Source organism: Pagrus pagrus (genome assembly GCF_965226575.1).
Source record: "Pagrus pagrus genome assembly, chromosome: 3".
Taxonomy (NCBI): Eukaryota; Metazoa; Chordata; class Actinopteri; order Spariformes; family Sparidae; genus Pagrus; species Pagrus pagrus.
In genome coordinates, this window is record NC_140187.1 from 26,321,867 (window position 1) to 26,339,160 (window position 17,294).

General features: G+C 41.3%; 2 protein-coding genes and 1 long non-coding RNA gene across 4 annotated transcripts in view; 2 read left to right on the forward strand and 1 right to left on the reverse strand.

The window, feature by feature from the left end:
• LOC311255219 overlaps positions 1–675 on the forward strand; it is an 80,051-nt gene extending 79,376 nt beyond the window's left edge. Inside the window, exon 3 of the long non-coding RNA XR_014622338.1 lies at positions 226–675. This is a non-coding gene — a long non-coding RNA (uncharacterized lncRNA). The remainder of the gene's footprint in view (positions 1–225) is intronic.
• A 1,448-nt stretch (positions 676–2,123) lies between these two features.
• rpn1 (ribophorin I) lies at positions 2,124–8,275 on the reverse strand. Its single transcript, XM_084349617.1, has 10 exons — positions 7,914–8,275; positions 7,121–7,185; positions 6,115–6,421; positions 5,812–6,021; positions 5,531–5,723; positions 5,236–5,335; positions 4,998–5,136; positions 3,625–3,744; positions 3,236–3,481; positions 2,124–3,155 (listed from the first exon to the last, which is right to left on the reverse strand). The coding sequence occupies exons 1-10, from the start codon at positions 8,151–8,153 to the stop codon at positions 2,973–2,975; spliced, it is 1,803 nt and encodes a 600-aa protein (XP_084205743.1). The 5' UTR covers positions 8,154–8,275; the 3' UTR covers positions 2,124–2,972.
• Positions 8,276–10,294: 2,019 nt separating this feature from the next.
• Positions 10,295–17,292, forward strand: LOC311254964 (ras-related protein rab7). Of its 2 annotated transcripts, none has more exons than XM_084349057.1 (6): positions 10,295–10,662; positions 13,465–13,527; positions 13,736–13,862; positions 14,593–14,811; positions 15,401–15,529; positions 15,667–17,292. In XM_084349057.1, the coding sequence occupies exons 2-6, from the start codon at positions 13,475–13,477 to the stop codon at positions 15,760–15,762; spliced, it is 624 nt and encodes a 207-aa protein (XP_084205183.1). In that variant the 5' UTR covers positions 10,295–10,662; positions 13,465–13,474; the 3' UTR covers positions 15,763–17,292. The 2 variants fall into 2 exon arrangements, with proteins under 2 accessions (XP_084205183.1, XP_084205182.1); XM_084349056.1 differs by having other exon boundaries at positions 10,295–10,658.
• The last annotated feature ends 2 nt before the right edge of the window (positions 17,293–17,294 follow it).

Consider the following 17,294-nt stretch of genomic DNA (forward strand, 5'->3'; position numbering starts at 1 on the left):
TACCAGACAAAGCAGTCCCTCTAAAAGCTAACAAACCTAGCTCAGCAGAGTAGCAGTAGGCTAACTGCGCTCTAGATGGAATTTATCTGATTTCATTAAGCTCCCTGCAAATCACATTTCTTAATATATTTAATAAAAAAGTGATTTATTTTGTCTGTAGTTTTTGTACTGTGTGTCTTGTCTGTTCTTTTTCGTATAACTTTATATGTTATGTTTAGTCTCTAGTGTTTGTTGGGGCACTGTTTCTCCACCCTGGCCTGCCAATGGACTACCGAATAGATGCGAATTACCTGAAGCTAATCTGGTAAGGTGCACCAAAAGGTGATATTTATGTCTCTTTTAAATAAATAAATCAAACTTATTTAACTAGTTCATTTGCTCGTATGGATGAGAGAGTTGATGAAATAAATAGAATGTATTTTGTGTTTTTCCTATGCTGTACTGTTTAGATAAAATGCTCAAAGCTTTTAAGGTCCTATGTGAGGACTGTGACAATGCTTATAAACAGGCTTAATTTAATCTGTATCTGGTTATCTATCTATATATGAAATATCTGTCACTCAGTTTGATGAAAAGCCCTAAAATTTCAAACCCACGTCTCTTAAGTTCACTGTTTCTGAAGTGACTGCTGTCTATCATTATTTAAAATATGAATTATTTTTAATACAAGAACTCGATGCTTTTTATAGAGGTGGTGGCCTACACCAGAGAAAATATATGGGTAATTCTTCCTTACTTTTTTATAAATTTTACATTTTCCTTTAGAATCAGATGACATTTTGGTCGTCACGATCAACGTTATATTATACAGTCATCCCAAATCATTTCTCAGAAGCTGAATGCTCAGCTCTGTCTCTAGACTGCAGCCACCTACTCTTAACCAGCTCAAGACTGATGGTGCCGTCTTAAATTTAATTTAGAAAGAAATTTGATCGATAGCTTTTTTTCTTTAATCTTTCTATGTATTTAGACTGTGAGTAGAAGAAAAAAAACGGCAGATTTTACTTTTATCTTAGTCCAAAATTTCATCTTTTTGTAATTTGATAGACACAAGTAGTGTCCAAAGATCCTGGTGACATCACACTTTTTTAAACTGCTGCGAGTCTCCATCACAGCGTTGTTCCTCAGTTGGACAGAGGGCCAGAGAGCTTAAGCATAAGAATTCAATTTCTCCATTATCTTAAAGAAAGTACTTTCAAAGCCAATGATTCATTCTATAAAATCTCTCAAATCCACATATTTTAAATGAGTTTCCAGTCCCCAAAGGAAGCCTTTAACCAGTCAGTCCAACACTGAAACCCACAGACTGACCTGATAGCATCATTACTGAGTGGCGAGCAGACGTGAGCTCAGTGGTTTGGTGTCGAGGTGGACGTGTGTGAGCGACAGCAGTCTGCCTGCTGTGCTCTGCTGTGAGAATGAGACTCTGTGGCTTTCCAAACTCTCAATGCTCCAAATCTCTACTCAAGTCCAAACACCCTAACAAAAATGCCATTGTGTGGCCTTTCACCAGCACCGAGCATCAGTGCTAACAGACATTGTCTTTGCTTTCCCCCTGCTGTGTATTTTCAGAATGATTATTGTATGGCACATACAATATGTTAACATTATCATTGTGAGGGCAGCGGGGCCTGTTATTATGGAGCAGGAAATGACCTGCCAGGACCCCTGGTGACCTCACAGGGAAAGCGATGACCTCAGTCTGACCCTGATGTTTGTCCTGGGCTCAGACTGTGTTCGAGGCAGGTCGACTGCTGGGGAGGAGAGGCTGATAGGTGGGGTTCTCTGAAACAAGGAGTGCAACAATGTGCTGGAAAATCCCTCTGAGGTGCCAGTTTAAAAGGGGGCACCAGTCACAGAGCAAATGTAGCCGATTTTTATTTTGGGATGTTAGGATGACACTTTTATCTATATGTGTGCAGGGTATTCAAAGGCATTGACAGGGTCAGAAAGTAGCACAGTTGTATTTGAGGGGAAAAAAAGTGTCCAATATGGTTAAGTGGTAGTACTTGACACAATTGCGCCCTCCTTTGATAAACTATGGGTACTGCGTCCCCAAAATTTCAACCAGAACTATATCAACTCCATCTTCCAGCTTCACAACTAAAAAATATGCTAAATGATGAGTTTCTCAAAACTTTATTTCAAATTTGACAGCTTTTCATGTCATTGCCCATTTCACAAACAATCTGTGTCCCATCTCCCATGTCTTTTCTCGCATACAACCTAATCTCATGTATTGACTAATCTCATGGTCAAAAAAAAAACACTTACAAAACCAAGAAGAAAAAAGAAATCATACAAAATGTAGAAAATGTGACTGATGAACATCAAAAAAGAGCATTTGTGATGACACAGAATCAGAGCTTTCAAATTCATTCAAATATAAATGTCAGTCAGGGGCAAATAGAAAAAGTTGTAAGTGCAACAGAGAAAAGATTGGAAGAGACTTTCATCTTCAAACTCAAGAACTAGATGATTCGATCTTAGAATACGGCAGATGTGAGCAAAGACATGAGACTGAAAACACTTGGGCCCTTCAGCTATTGGTTTCAAAAAAAGTCCCATAACCATACATACATAAGAGAAGGGGGGGGGGGATAAAACAAAGTCCAGATTTGAACATAAAAATGAAGAGTCAAGTCTGACAAGTCTGAGCAAGGTGTGACAAAGTTTAAGTGTAGATCAACAAACTCAAAAACAGACAAACAAGAAAATCAAAAACTTGTGATGTAGCTGCTGGAGAGCTGAGCACACAGTGAGTTTATCACAAGGCACAAAGGCGCAAGATAAACTCATGAATACCATAAGATGACATGTTAACAGTCCATATCTGACTTCAAGGATGGTAAAAAAAGAAATGTGTAAGCATGTGTGTCACATTTAATGTAATTCTCATACATACAAACAGTCGGATGTATGTTGTAGCGTGGGTGTTGTCTGTTTCTGTGTGCTTGTGTGGCAGGAGTTGTTTAGAGGGCGTCCAGCAGACTGTCGATGCGGCTGACGAGCTCCTGCCTCTTGCCGGTCAGAGTCTTCTCGCTCTCGATGTAAGCCTCCTTCTTGACCTTACCCGCCACCAGCCGCTCCGCCTCCTGGCAGGAGCGACAGACCAGCTCCTTCACTTGGCCATCCAGCTTCTGCACCTCCCCGACCTGAGAGCGCAGAGAGGAGAGTGAGCCTCGCTTGCACATCCAGATGAGTTAACAGCGATTCAGAAATGTGCATCACTCACCTTATCAGCCAAGTCGGAGCCCTCAGCTTTGAGGCGGGCCTGCAGAGAGCTGATCTCGTTAGTGAGAGCGCGGTGGTCGGCCTCCAGAGTCTTCCGACCACTATTGAGCGCCCCTGTGTCGCGGGACTGCTTGTAGCGGTTGACCACCTCGTCCATGTGTCTGTACAGACCCAGACGCTTGTTGACCAGGGTCAGCACCTGCTCCGTGATGGAGGCCACCTTCATACGCACCTCAGCTGCAGGGTCCTAGACAAAGAAGAAAGACGCATTTAAACGCATGTGAGTGAAGTGACAAGAACTGACTGAAGACAGAAATATCCAAAATATCTGCCAAACAGGGGGACACAAAGGATAAATGCGGGTTTAGAGGTTCCTGAAGGTTGTCATACCTTTGTGATGGCAAAGTCCAGGCGGACATAGATGATGACAGTGAAGAAGAGGATGTAGAAAGCTCCCACAACAAGGAGAGGCTCCTGCAGCATCAGGATCTTATTGAAGTTATAATGAACCTGTTAAACACAAAATAGGTTTATTAATACAGATATGAATTCAATTTCACAGTTCATCAAATTCACACAAGGATTTTCCCCCATCACAGTAAATAATAATAAATGAATGGTTTAATACAAACACTACATTTTTAAATGTTATTCTTTTCTTGGCATTTAATGCCTTTATTAGATTAATGTCAGTGAGATGAGAGAAAATGAAAGGAGCCAAATGAGGAACGACTGCAAAGGTCTACAGCCTTACTGGAGGCAGGAATGTTGGGGTCAGTTGTCTGTGTCTTAACCTATAAGCCATGGGGCCGCCGTGAGAAATGTTTTTTCCCTGGACTGAAACATGACCATGGAGTCACTACATGACCCTGTTTCTAGTGCTTAAAAAATATTAGATTCATCAGTTAGTTGATATAAGAAGTTGTATCAATTACTACTGAATCAATTATTTTATTCAAAACATGTACTGCTTAAAGCTTGTCAAACATGAGGTACTGCATGATATTTCTTTGTAATATTTCTTCTTCTGTGAGGTTACAGTACTGTGAAGAGTGTACTTTGAAAGTAAAGTGTAGCCATGAAGATATTAATAACATTAATGGTACGAAGCATCTAAATCCCCACTAGTAGTCCTAGTGGCAATTTAGCTACATAGAAGCTTCTCTGAGCCTTGTTTCAAAAAGCAATATGACCGTTTCATCTTGATCAGGAGTCGCCATTTTTTTCCCCTTGGAGGGCAAAAACTAAATGGTGAGACATGAGCCAATAGCAAAAACATACTGTATAATATTGTTAAGATGCAATAGGTCACTAGCATCCCAAGTTTCCTTAATTGTCTGATTTCCTGCACACAGTGTCACTCTACAGGCCATGCCAAGATTATGAAAATAATTAATTATGAGGGATCCTACAGAGTCAAAATAAAAACAGCATGTATATTACAATTATTTTAATTTGTCTTTAACTGTTTTTCACTAGAACATCTGGTAGGCCAAATTGAAGTGTATGGCAACCAACTTTTGCCTAGGGGCCCCACATGGGGAGGCCCTGATCCAGATAACTTTGCTTTGCTGGAATCAAACTGTCAGTTTGTACAATGACTAATACATTTAGTGCAGATGAGTTTAAAAAAAAAAAAAAAAAAAAACATTTATCAAAGCTAAAATAAAAACTTGTCTAAAGCTCTGCAGGTTATCTGGCTCCAATATATGTGGACACAATAACACTGTGGTAGCTATAAATACGCTGTTAAATCATCTTACCACAACATCCTGGATGTGATGCTCCACCAGGTTGTTCTTGGTGGCGACCAGCACTGGTCGGCCAAACGTATCCAGATATGTATAGTGCAGCTGGTTTGGCATGCGATCAATTTTGTAAGGTGTATCCACGTGGATGTTTCTGATGGGACATGAGAGGGAAAATATGAGAAATCAACATCAAGTACTGAAAAACTCTCTGTGCAACAACAAACTGTTGATTTCATTTACAGACACTGACCTGGCTCCCTCTGGCAGGATGATTTTCACAGTGAGGAAGTCAATGACCTGGTCGTCATACACATGGTCAACCAGCCTCATCTTCAGTGCATACTGGTCACCTAGACGATAAAACGATGTGACATGTTAGCAACAAACACAAGCGTCCGCCCCGCTGAGGTGGCACATGAGTGAGACTCTGGTTTTGTCTGCATCGATCCATCTGTGCTCATCCTCCTGGGGCCTTCATAACATGGGGAGGAATCACAGTTTTCTCCTGTGTTTGGATTAGTTAGTGTCATCAGAAATCAACTCACCCAGGGTGTAGAGGTACTCGTAGCTGGGTAGATTGTAGCCAATAATATAGTGGGTCTTCCAGCCTCCGAACAAGGGGAAGCGAGGCCTGACTTCCACCTCCACTGAGTCATCCAGAACCTGCAGATGGGAGGTGGAGATGTTGCCAATCTCATCTCTGTAGTAGACGTCCTGGGCCGAGGCAGGAAGGATAGTCTGTTGAGGAGAATGCATATATAGTCATTATCGTCACCTAAACAGTACAAACGGGTCAGACAACTGTGGTCTGTGTTAAATACACCACCTTGAAGGATTTGACAGAGGAGATGCCGCTGTCGGACTGACGCTGATAATCATAACGTGAAAAAGGCCCCTTCAGGACGGCTCCTGTGTGCCTCAGGTCGATGGTCTCTTCCACAGCAATGTTACCCCAGTGAGAGACCTCGATGGTCCGAGTGATGCTGCTGATGGTGAGGAAGGGGGAGTTGTTCTCATAATGGATCTTCATTGTATCCTGGATAGCAGAGGACACACAAAACACAGAATATGTTTAAGCAACTTTCTTGCAGCTTTACTGGAAGCTTGTTAAATCAGATCAGAGCCGTACCTCGCTGAATGGAGCCACGTCGCGGAAGGGTCCGTACTCAATGATCTCATCGTTCTTGCTGGGGTTACCCAGCTTGGTGTAGCTCTCTGCAGTCTTGGAAGCCAGGCGGACACGTGTGGTCTGGCTGCGGGTGGGGTATGGGGAGTACAGGTAGTGGTTCCCCTGAAAGACCACCAGCTGGCGCTCGGCCTGGGTGACGTGTGTGGGGAAGGGCTTCAGGACATGGCTAAATGTCATCTCCACCTTTGCTTTCAGCTGAGCACCTGCTGCTAGGCTGGAGGGCAGCTGCACTTTGTAGAAATGACCACTGTGTGGGAACAGATGAGATATGACAGAGAGGAGAAAGGTTAAGATCCCCTTCAACATGATCATGCAATGCAACTCCACCAACTTTACACATTAAAGTGCATTTACAGGTCTTGGGAAGCACTACTAAATATATGAAAAAAGTACTATAAAGTCTTTTGTGGCTCCATAGGAAGCTATATGTAATCTGATTAATTGTCTCCAGTGATAGCAATGTGTAGCAAAGGTGCATTGTGGGTAATGTAGGCAACAGGTTTTGAAAAGGAAGAAGAATGCATGTAATACAAAAGGTGATATTTCTGGTTCTGCTGTGTCAGTTTTGAACATTTGTTTTTTAAACTGTCCATATTGAGTCCAACAGTGTTACAGGAGTGCAATGCAAGACCAGTGGATTGCTTTCAGAAGCTGGCAACTACATTACCCACAATGCAACTTAGCCACTGAATGACATCAATGGAGGATATTTGTCATATTACATGCAGCTTCCTCTGGATCCACAAATGGCTGTATGGTACTTTTTTCCACATATGCATCTCACAAGTTGCCAAATATTGACGGAAATCAGTTAGATAATTCAGTTTTCAACCACTGTAATAAAAAAGTTAATTTGAATGCACCAATTCTGTGTTTCCATCAGTTTAGTTGTTCGACTGGGCTTGAGAATCCTGGTCGAAGACAATGTAAGAGTCTGATCTCTTACCTTTGTCCTGGGATTGTTGTCTGATGTAGTTCAAGGGTGCCATCTTCCTCCTCATCACCCTTCACCTGTGGAGACATGGTGGTTTAAGCAAACACATACAAACCAAATACAGGACAAGTGAGAGGTTTATAATGCAATTCATGATAGGTTCTTGAAGGAGCCATGTATATCTTATTATTGTGTTTAAAACAGATCACTGATACAGCTCCATTCATTGTGGAAGGGGCATGTCTGCGCAGTCACACACGGAAGTGAGCTGCCCAGCGCATACGTGTCATTCAGCCACTGACAGAGCGTGCAGCGCTGCGGAAGTCAACGTGTTGCTACCCACATCCTTTACAATACAAATTTAATTCATCGGATCCAGGTTAAGCTGTCCAGTTATATCTGCTCACACTACAGGAGCGGATGCAAACACCTCGCACTGAGCAACATCCATCTTGAAGTGGTAGCTAGCGTTGGCTAACGGTAGCTGTCTGACTTCCGAGCCTGCAGAGCTCACTGTCCGCAGGACCACACTGAATCACATCACACAGCCAACCCCAGCTAACAGCTGTGATTTCATGCATTCAGTGAACAAACAGTAACATCATATAGTAGCATGCTATTAGCCTGTGCACTACTGCTGCTGTCATTTTAACAAAGAAAGATGCTACACATGAGAGCGGCCAGATTTAGCAAAGCCACGATATGTGTAGCTCGAGTTACTATGAAGCGGCTAACAGGCTAAAGCTAGCGAGCCGGGTACAGACAGAGGTGCTGGCGGGGTTTCATTCACTAATGTTCGGCTCACCGAGGCTCCGATGTATGCCAGGTGCGGGGTCAGGTCCTCCTCTACCGCCAACATGAAGCTCTGGACGGCAGTGTGTCCATGGTTGGACAACACGATCTCCGCGGTGATCTTGGCCAGATGAGTGCTCAAGTCTACTGTCCTCTTCACCTCCTCGTTCACCAGACCGTCCGCTGAAACCTCCGAGCTCAGAGCCGCCACGAGCAGCAGGCAAGCGGCCAGGAGTGGCGACTTTCGAGTCATGGTTAAAGAAACAAAAAAGAGCTGAAATACCGGGATAAGAGCGGAGAGATTGGGGGAAATGTAGAGCAGCGAAGAAAGGCCGCCGTGCCGCTCTACATCAGAAAGGATGACGCTTCATTCAGCCCGGCGTGATGACGTCACGGCGCGCTCTTCACAACGAGCCGTGCGTCGAAAGCGAGCGATTGTGAAATGTGACACAAACGTAAAAAACAAACATAGACATGAGGGTTTCACACGATACAGCTTCTGACTGACGCGTTTAGGCCCATTTCAGACTGTCTGACCATGACATGTCTGTTGTAGTCACCTCTCCTGGCCTGCTGATGGCTCCCGTCTACTGTCAGTATCTCAATAACAGATTTATATCATGAGACATTGTTCTGATGTTGTACAGGTGCATTATTGTGACACTTTAGCCGTGTGAACGGGCCGAAATAGCTCAGTTGGGAGAGCGTTAGACTGAAGATCTAAAGGTCCCTGGTTCGATCCCGGGTTTCGGCAGTCGAAGGTGACTTTTAATTGTGTTAAAGGATAAATTCACCCTCAAATGACAATTAAGACATCTATTCGGTTTTTTATGTCAGCAGAAAGGCTGGTGAGGTTTTTCTAGGCCACAAAATAATTTCCAGTGTCACAGCAAACCAGTGTTCCTAAACAACTTTTGTTTTGATTGAGACTTTTTTGAAAATGGAAAAAAATACATGAAATGGCTCCATACAGCTCGTTTGGTGTCATCTAAGTCTCTGGAGGCCCTGAGATCCCAAATAGATTAGAAAAGACGATATTTACACCATTGATGAGAGGTCGATCTTGTGCAACCACTTCAGACAGGGCCCATGCTAGCGCTTTTAGCTTAGCAGCTACAGTGAAGATTTAAGTGATCACGTCACAAGGAGGCATTAATAGAGAGAGCAGCATGAGATTACATATATAATAAGAAAAATAATCTATTGTCAGTTCAATGTCAAGAACAAAATCAAAGTTATCATCACATAACAGTCATCATCAGATATCCAGATAAGTCTAGTGAGCTGGCCAATGTCCTCTACATGTAAGCTGCTAACAGAAGCTGATAGAGACCTGGAAAGACCTGGAGCATCAAAGTGTAAAGAAAATACTACAACTGCAGACATTGTGTGTGAATTCAGATCTTCTGCAAATGAGCCATGGCAAGCCAACACCCTCCTTGGCCCCATTTACAGAGAGTGAAGACAGGTGACATCAGGACATCCTATCTGTGGCTAGGAAAGTCTGGAGTGAAGGATAGAAATGAGGCACTAGTCATAGAAGCATTGGGGAGAAGGCCACATCTTGCCCCAGGCTCTCTTGTTATTCTGATAAATCAGACATTACTAAAACAAAACACCCTCTTCCATGTGCAGAACGACTGTAGATGAGAGTATCTGTTGGCCCATATTTTGATGTTCTGTATCTTAAAGAATAGGCACAAGTCTTAAGTAAGACTATAACTACGCATGGACAGCATGTAGTTTAATTCTCACATACTAGTTTTCTGCTCTTCTACACAATGACAATAGGTCTATTGAATGTGTCCACAATAAGGGCAGATTTATTGAATATGTCTGCTATAATGTGATCATCAGATGTGTAGCTTTTATTTTTTCTAAATTATAGCAGTATCAAGGCTGAAACTGCCAAATTAAAAAGTCAATAAAGGAATAAATGAATGGCTCAATGAATAGTAAATTTACCATGAAAATAAATGTAGGCATTAATTAATTTACAAAAGGTGCCCCATTCACATACATTCATTTTTTTTCATCCATGTATTTATTTATTATCTTTCAAAGTGCAAAGGGAAAAGATACCCAGATAAATATGTTAATAATGAACTTTAAAATGGTTAATGAATGAATAAAACAAAGCCACATCTTTCTTTCTTTCCTTCTTTCTTTCTTTCTTTCTTTCTTTCTGGCAGTCTCAGTCCTCCGTACATTTGTAAATTTGATCCCATATGAATTGACATTTTTAGCTGTACGCACTTTGGACTGGATGCTGCGTAAGCAGTCATATGATCTGCTGGATAGATGTCATTAAAATCTCGGGAATATTATAACCGCTGTCAGTTGTGTTGTTGTGACATCTCAGGTCCTGTGGAACAAGGCGTGCCCAGCGCGTGACGTCAGCCCTCACGGACAGAGCTTGTTTTGGAGGAAGTGCACACAGCTCGGTTAGCAGCTAGCGCGTTAGCTTGGCAGGAAAAGCCAGCGTCAACGGGAACAGGGCGACACAGACTATTGTACCAAATCGCGAAGAGAGCTATACATCGGTGGTGGCAGTGTTGATTTTGATAAGCAGAGTTAGCTGCGAGGCTAGCTGTCGGAGATTATTCAGCTGTCGACGCTCGAAACGAGTTGTTTTTTTACAGCAGACATTTAAAGGAGCTGTTAGCCTGTTAGCTAGCCTGAGCGTTAGCTAACGCTTCCAACCGAGGCGGAGGAAAAGTCCACTTTTGATATTTTTTACCGCAGGATCATCGCCCAGGTCGGTATGTGGTGACTTAAGTTATTGGTTTCACTAACCACATATGTTAACAATATAGCTGTCGTTTAACATTTGTTAATAAGCCTTGTTAGCTAACTAAACGTTAGCTTAAAATAAGAAGTGTCACTGATATGGTAATTGTTAGTGGACACGGTATCTAAAGCGACTGGCTATAACGGTAGTTGTTTTGAAAAGATCCTCCATTTGATAATCTTTCTGTTCCCCAACCTATTTCATATCGTTTTCTTGCATTTTATTGCCTTGCTAATTAGCATTTGATGTCCAAATGTAATGTTTATTCTACCCTGCTAACCCTTTGCAAGTGTGTGTGATTTCTTTATGATCGTCATATAAAATGTTGAGAAAGGACTTTACTTCGGTGTATAAAGTGGAAGTATTCACATGACAGGTTTATTATAGCTGTGGGTTATACCGGTCTGTGTATTGACTTGAAACTACAGCATTTGCTGTGCTAATCATGCTTGCCAAGTCATGGTTCCGTTAGTCCTGTGTTTTAAAACCATGTGATCAGTCCCTGACACAGTGTCATGGGGTGCAGATTATGAGAGCCGCACCGATAGCTCTATGCTAAGTTTGCCACAGAACAGCACTGATATGCATTCAAACCGTGTCTTTTCTTTCTCACAAGTGGCTGTGAACGTGAAGCGATCTGTAGATAAAACCTATGAATAATCTTTTTATTCAATAATGCGCTCTCCAAGGTCTGTCTCAAGTGGAATGATGGTTTCAAAGCCCACCGGTAACAGTGTTTGGACTTTGGTCATAACAACTGTATGAGGTCGTTTATTATTACATAGCACAGTCAGCCAAGGCTTGAAATGCTTGATGATGTCTAGAGCAGGCACAAAGAAGAGGATGTTTGATCAGACATGGATTTTAGTATACAAATAATCCGTACTTCAGATGATATGGATCATTAATTAACATAGCCTAACTCAGAATGATACACTACAGTATGAACGTGTAATTATTAACACAGTTTGTGGTTCCATCCTGAATGTTTTAATGGAGAGTGTCCCATTTTTGTTCTCAGTTTATTGTAATGTTGGGACTGAAACAATGAAACTTTATTTTCCATTCAATGGTTTGTCAGAAGCACTGATATCACAAAATCAGCATTTTACAGTACAATAAAAACAACCAGCTGTGGTGACAATAATAGAAGATGTCAATCATATTAGTTCAACAACCCTAGCACTGTTTTGGTAAACAAAGAGTGGAGTCCAAAAGTCTGAAACCACATTGTAGATCTGTTTACTTTTACATAAACCCGGAAATGATGAAATCTTGAGCATTTAGAAACATTTACATACACAATTATGTTATGACGTGTAAAATGAAGAAGATATATTTGAAATCCTGCATTATTTCTAGGTCGGTAACAAATGTAAGCAAATATGTGGTTTGGCCAACTTAACTCTTTGTACAAAAGGTCAGATTTCCAAGAATTGTATCCCTTCTGTTGAAGCATGTGTTATAAAAAGCACTCAGGTGGATGAAGTTTACTCATCACAGGCTTGTTCACTTGCAGGGAAACATGGCATCAGAACTAAGCAAAAGTGTCAGAAGTCCAATTGTTATTCTAAGCAAACAGGGCCTTTCTCCGCCTCAAATCATGGCTGGAGTAACAGTTTCTAGGGGACAGTGCATGGAACTTTAAAATGCTTTGCAGAAATTGGATCAGTTGCATCCAGAGCAAGATCAAGCAGACCCACAATGACCCCACCATCAGATCAGTATGTCAAGCTTAGTTTCCTGAGAGATAAAAAAGCATTGTCATCACAGATGAATAACGCAAGACTCCAATCAGCAGAAGATCTGTCAAAAGAAGGCTGTCTGGTACAGGTCTAAGAGGACGTGTATCAGTTTTGAAACTACTCTCAGGAGATGAAACAAGGAAACACTTCAAGAGGGCTAAAAAATACCAGAATTTCACAGTGGATGACTGGAAAAAGTCCTGTTTATTAATGAAGTCAAGTTTGAGATTCATGGCATTAACACAAGGTTGTGTGTAAGAAGATGCACAGGAGAGAGAGAGATACCACAGTGACACCTGGACAGAAATGACTCCATCCTTAACAAGGAGAAGTACCACTCCATTCTTCAGAGACATGCTACACCCTCTGGTTTGGTATTTGTGGAGAGGGTTCATAATGCAGCAGGATAATGCAAGAACTACTCGAAGGTCAAAGAACACCGAGAAGTCATTGACTTCCCTTCTGACCCCAACCCCATTAAACATTTATGGGGGCATTTGAAGACGAACACCAAGATTTCTGTGACATCACAAGATGCTTTGTGGAACTCTGTCAAATCATGCTGGGATAGTATGAGTCATCAGGTTTTACTCAAACTTGAGGAGTCCATACTTGTTCAAGTGCATCCTTTTATTGAAGCAAAAGGGGTGATAAACAAAGAGATTCTGAAATCAGTGCACATTTTTCTAGTGGTCTTAGACTGTTTGACTCGACTGTATTTTGTTAACAATACGCTACAACGCAGTGTAGCATATTGTTTAACCCATATAACAGCTTTTTATTTGTTTACGAGGTGAAGGAAACTCAAAATGGGAGACATTACACTCAGTTTCATTCCGAGAACTGGCCCATTTCTTCGGAGTGTATTTAGAGACACACACTGAGCTTATCATCTTTCAGTGAAACCTGTTGGCCCATATCAGAAGGGTCATCACTATGGCATGGCTCTACCCGTGTTGTCTTAGCAATTCCAGTGTGAATCTGCTTCTATCTGCTCTCCCCTCTGATCTACCTTTTTGTCTTTACAGCTGTGGGACAATGACGTCAAGGAAGAAAGTACTACTCAAAGTCATCATCCTCGGAGACTCCGGGTGAGTGTTGTTGAGCCTGATTGTAAAGAAAACACTAGATATGTCTATTGAATCGAGTCTAATGATAAGACGCTCGCTCTAATACAGCAAGCGAGAAAGCATTTTTGTGCTTCGCCAATCAATTCATCACTGTGACTTTTCCTGTTTCACTTGTTTCTGCCCTTCATGCTCTCTGAATGTTGTCTTGTGATATTTTTTCCCCCCCTAGAGTTGGCAAGACCTCATTGATGAACCAGTATGTGAATAAGAAGTTCAGTAACCAGTACAAAGCCACAATAGGTGCTGATTTCCTGACGAAAGAAGTCATGGTGGATGACAGACTTGTCACAATGCAGGTAACGAGGAACTTAACACTCACACAAATGTCACACTGACTTCTCTCTCATTGAAACACAAGTAACACATCTAAATAACTAAAAAGCTGATAGAAATGCTTTGATATTTAAAAAATTGTTATTGGTCAAAATAACAATGGTTTGAATGGTGTAACACTGGAGAAATGAAGCATTTTTGTTTTTGAGTTTTTTAAAATTGTTTCTTCATGTTTGCTTTCATCACCATGTCATTTCCCCCAAAATTGTATATTTCCTTTAAGGAAAACACATTTTTGGGGCTTTAACTTTAGATGTCTACCTTTTATAACCACAATCCTTTTATAACAGTCATATTTATTTCAACCTAGTTGAGTTCAGTTTGCTGAGTTTTGGTTAAAATCCAAAGAGTAACTTTATTTCCAGAGCTGGATAATTATGCTTACTTTGACTTTGTATGTTGTCTTGTTAAGTATTTTACTCCACACATGGTCCACAGAGAGACAGAACAAACTGAGTACAAAGCTGCATTTTTCTGCACAAACAGCATTATAGCTGGTGTTTCTGCATTTAAACCAAATTTTACAAAGGCAACAAAAACATCCAGCCGATAGCACAAACACATTAGGGAGATGTGGTTAATGTGATCCATGTTAACACTACAGTCAAAGTATTACCTTAATCTCTTGATCTACAGTAATCTGATTATTTTGTGCAAGTAAACACACCATGCCTTCTTTACTCTTTATCTCAGATTTGGGACACAGCAGGTCAGGAGAGGTTCCAGTCTTTAGGCGTAGCGTTCTACCGCGGAGCAGACTGCTGCGTCCTGGTGTTCGACGTGACAGCACCCAACACCTTCAAGACTCTAGACAGCTGGAGGGACGAGTTCTTGATCCAGGCCAGCCCTCGAGACCCGGAGAATTTCCCCTTCGTGGTCCTGGGCAACAAGATCGACTTGGAGAACAGACAGGTGGGTCCAAATAATCACACTATACTATGTGCATCATTGTATTTTTTTTTTTCTCTTTTGAAACTAGATGTACAGTTGTGGTTGGTTATATTTGAGAACTAAATATTAACCTCAGCCAAGAGGTTCTGTTTTCACCTGTGTCCGTTGATTGGTTTGTCAGCCGGATTACATAAAAACTACTGCACAGATTTTCATGAAACTTAGATGGAGGATGGGTCTCGGCCCAGAATAGACCAGATAAAATTTTGGTATGGATGTAGGAAATGTTCTTCCCTTTGTTTACCATTGCGAGATGTTTGTTAATTTCTCAGGGAATGATTAAAAAAATAAGGTGTATTTAGGTGGCTGGTATCAGTGAGTACAATTTGATGAGAATTCAGATAAAACATTTAAATCCGCTAGATAAAGATTTTTATTGCATTAGGCTTGATTAAATTAAAGGGCACTGTTGGACCTTGGCGGAGGTATGCGCTCTATTGAGTGCCATTCTGGTTTGTTAGGCTTTCAAGTAATGAAACAATTTTAAAAAATGGCAATGTCGTTATCTCATGCCTTCTCTAAGTCTAACAGCAGCTCCTTTGTGTTTCAGGTAACAACCAAGCGAGCACAGGCTTGGTGTCAGAGCAAGAACAACATCCCATATTTTGAAACCAGCGCCAAAGAGGCAATCAATGTGGAGCAGGCCTTTCAGACTATCGCACGCAACGCCCTTAAACAGGTAACGGACTGCAGCGAGAAATTCTTGCCTGCACTTTAACTCAGCCTTTTCGATGTCGAGAAAAAGATTTTTCTGTTTCTGTGAAAGCTGGGAGATGAGGAGCCAGGCTCTCACTCGAATGTGCGCTTTGATTTCAGGAGACCGAAGTGGAGTTGTACAACGAGTTCCCAGAACCGATAAAGCTGGACCGGAATGAGCGAGCCAAGCCATCAGCGGAGACCTGCAGCTGCTGAGGACGCTGAAGATCTTCCGGGGGGGTCGTCACCGCTGTCACTACCCTGTCTTGCCTTGTCTATATATCCCCTTTCCCATGGTCCACTGTGTTAATCCCTGATGCCCAACATACAAGCAGCATCCCACTCATAGAGTATACTACTACTACACACAGACATGCTGCACTCACCTCCTTATATATACAAAAAACACATTTTCTATAAAATATGAGTCTCCTAGCCCAAAGAACACCTTAAGGAAACATTATGGAATTTACTTGTATGATGCTTATTACTTCCCGGTGTTTCCCCTCGTACTTTTTCATGGCGGTGGTGGTTTGGGCTAATCTCATTTTCGGTTCCATGTAAATTGCTGGTTTCACACCCAGTTTTGGTTCTAACTGCTTTTATTTGGATACTTTGTGATAAATCGAAGCATTATCTCTATACATGCATGTGTTGATGAGTAAAGTTAGAAAACTAATTTTTTTGTTTTGTTTTGTTTTTTTTTATCAAAAAGTTTCTTTAGCAGTGGTGGTTGTTTTCTTACTTTCACAGCCCGCCACTGCTTCATGAATAGAGGAAACACTGCTCCCCCATTTTATTCATTTGTGTTGTGGCTTAAATTTGTTCCACTCTCAAAAAACACTTACTACCATGGTTTCACTTTACCTCGTGCAACCTTAAAAAAACAAACTGATACCTAAACAGGGGTCAGAAATGAAGGATCAGAACGTGTGAAGTTGCATGTGAGGATCACATGAATATGCTGCCTGCTGATTTGCGCTAATTGGCACAGAATTGAACATCCGGTCTATCAGACAGTGTGTACAGATCTTTTTCTCCTTTTTTGGGCACTTTTCTGTCATCCACAATAATGAAAGACTTGTTCAGACATCTCATTTTGGAGCCACAATAAATGCAATTGTAGCTCAGGTTAAGGACATCTGAGAATCCAGACTCAGCTCCTTGATGTAAGTGCTGTCCCTAACATGGTATTTGCTGTTCCTCTATTGGGGAAAATAAGGTTCGTCTTGTAATCAGTTATTCTTGGTACAACATTTGACGTGAGAATAAACGAAATCAAGACGGCATGTCATTCTACCTGGAAGTCCTGGGGATTTTTTTTTCTCGAGTATAAATGTAATTCATAACTAAGTACTATTAGCTAGTACATTTCTTTTTACTGTCAATTATTGCAAGACTTTGTATATTTGCAAACCTCTCAGTCATTGTGTGGGGAAGGCAAATAGTTGTGCTGTAAATCTCCATATCTGACTCTGCCAGTTGCTCGTGTTGGCAAACAGTTTAAGTGCTTGACTTTTCTTTTAACCGATCAGATCTGTCTGTTCGTATTATGTTTAAACTCTGAAATGCATTATAGATTACAAGATAGCATACATACTGTAACTTTGAAAGAAAAAAAAATGTGGGGGAAGTATTGGCATTCATCATTATTATATTATTAATATGATAAATGCATAGCATCTACATTGTTTCAAAATGTCTTTGCGTTTCAAGTAATAAGGGTAATAAAGATCTTGAATAAAGCG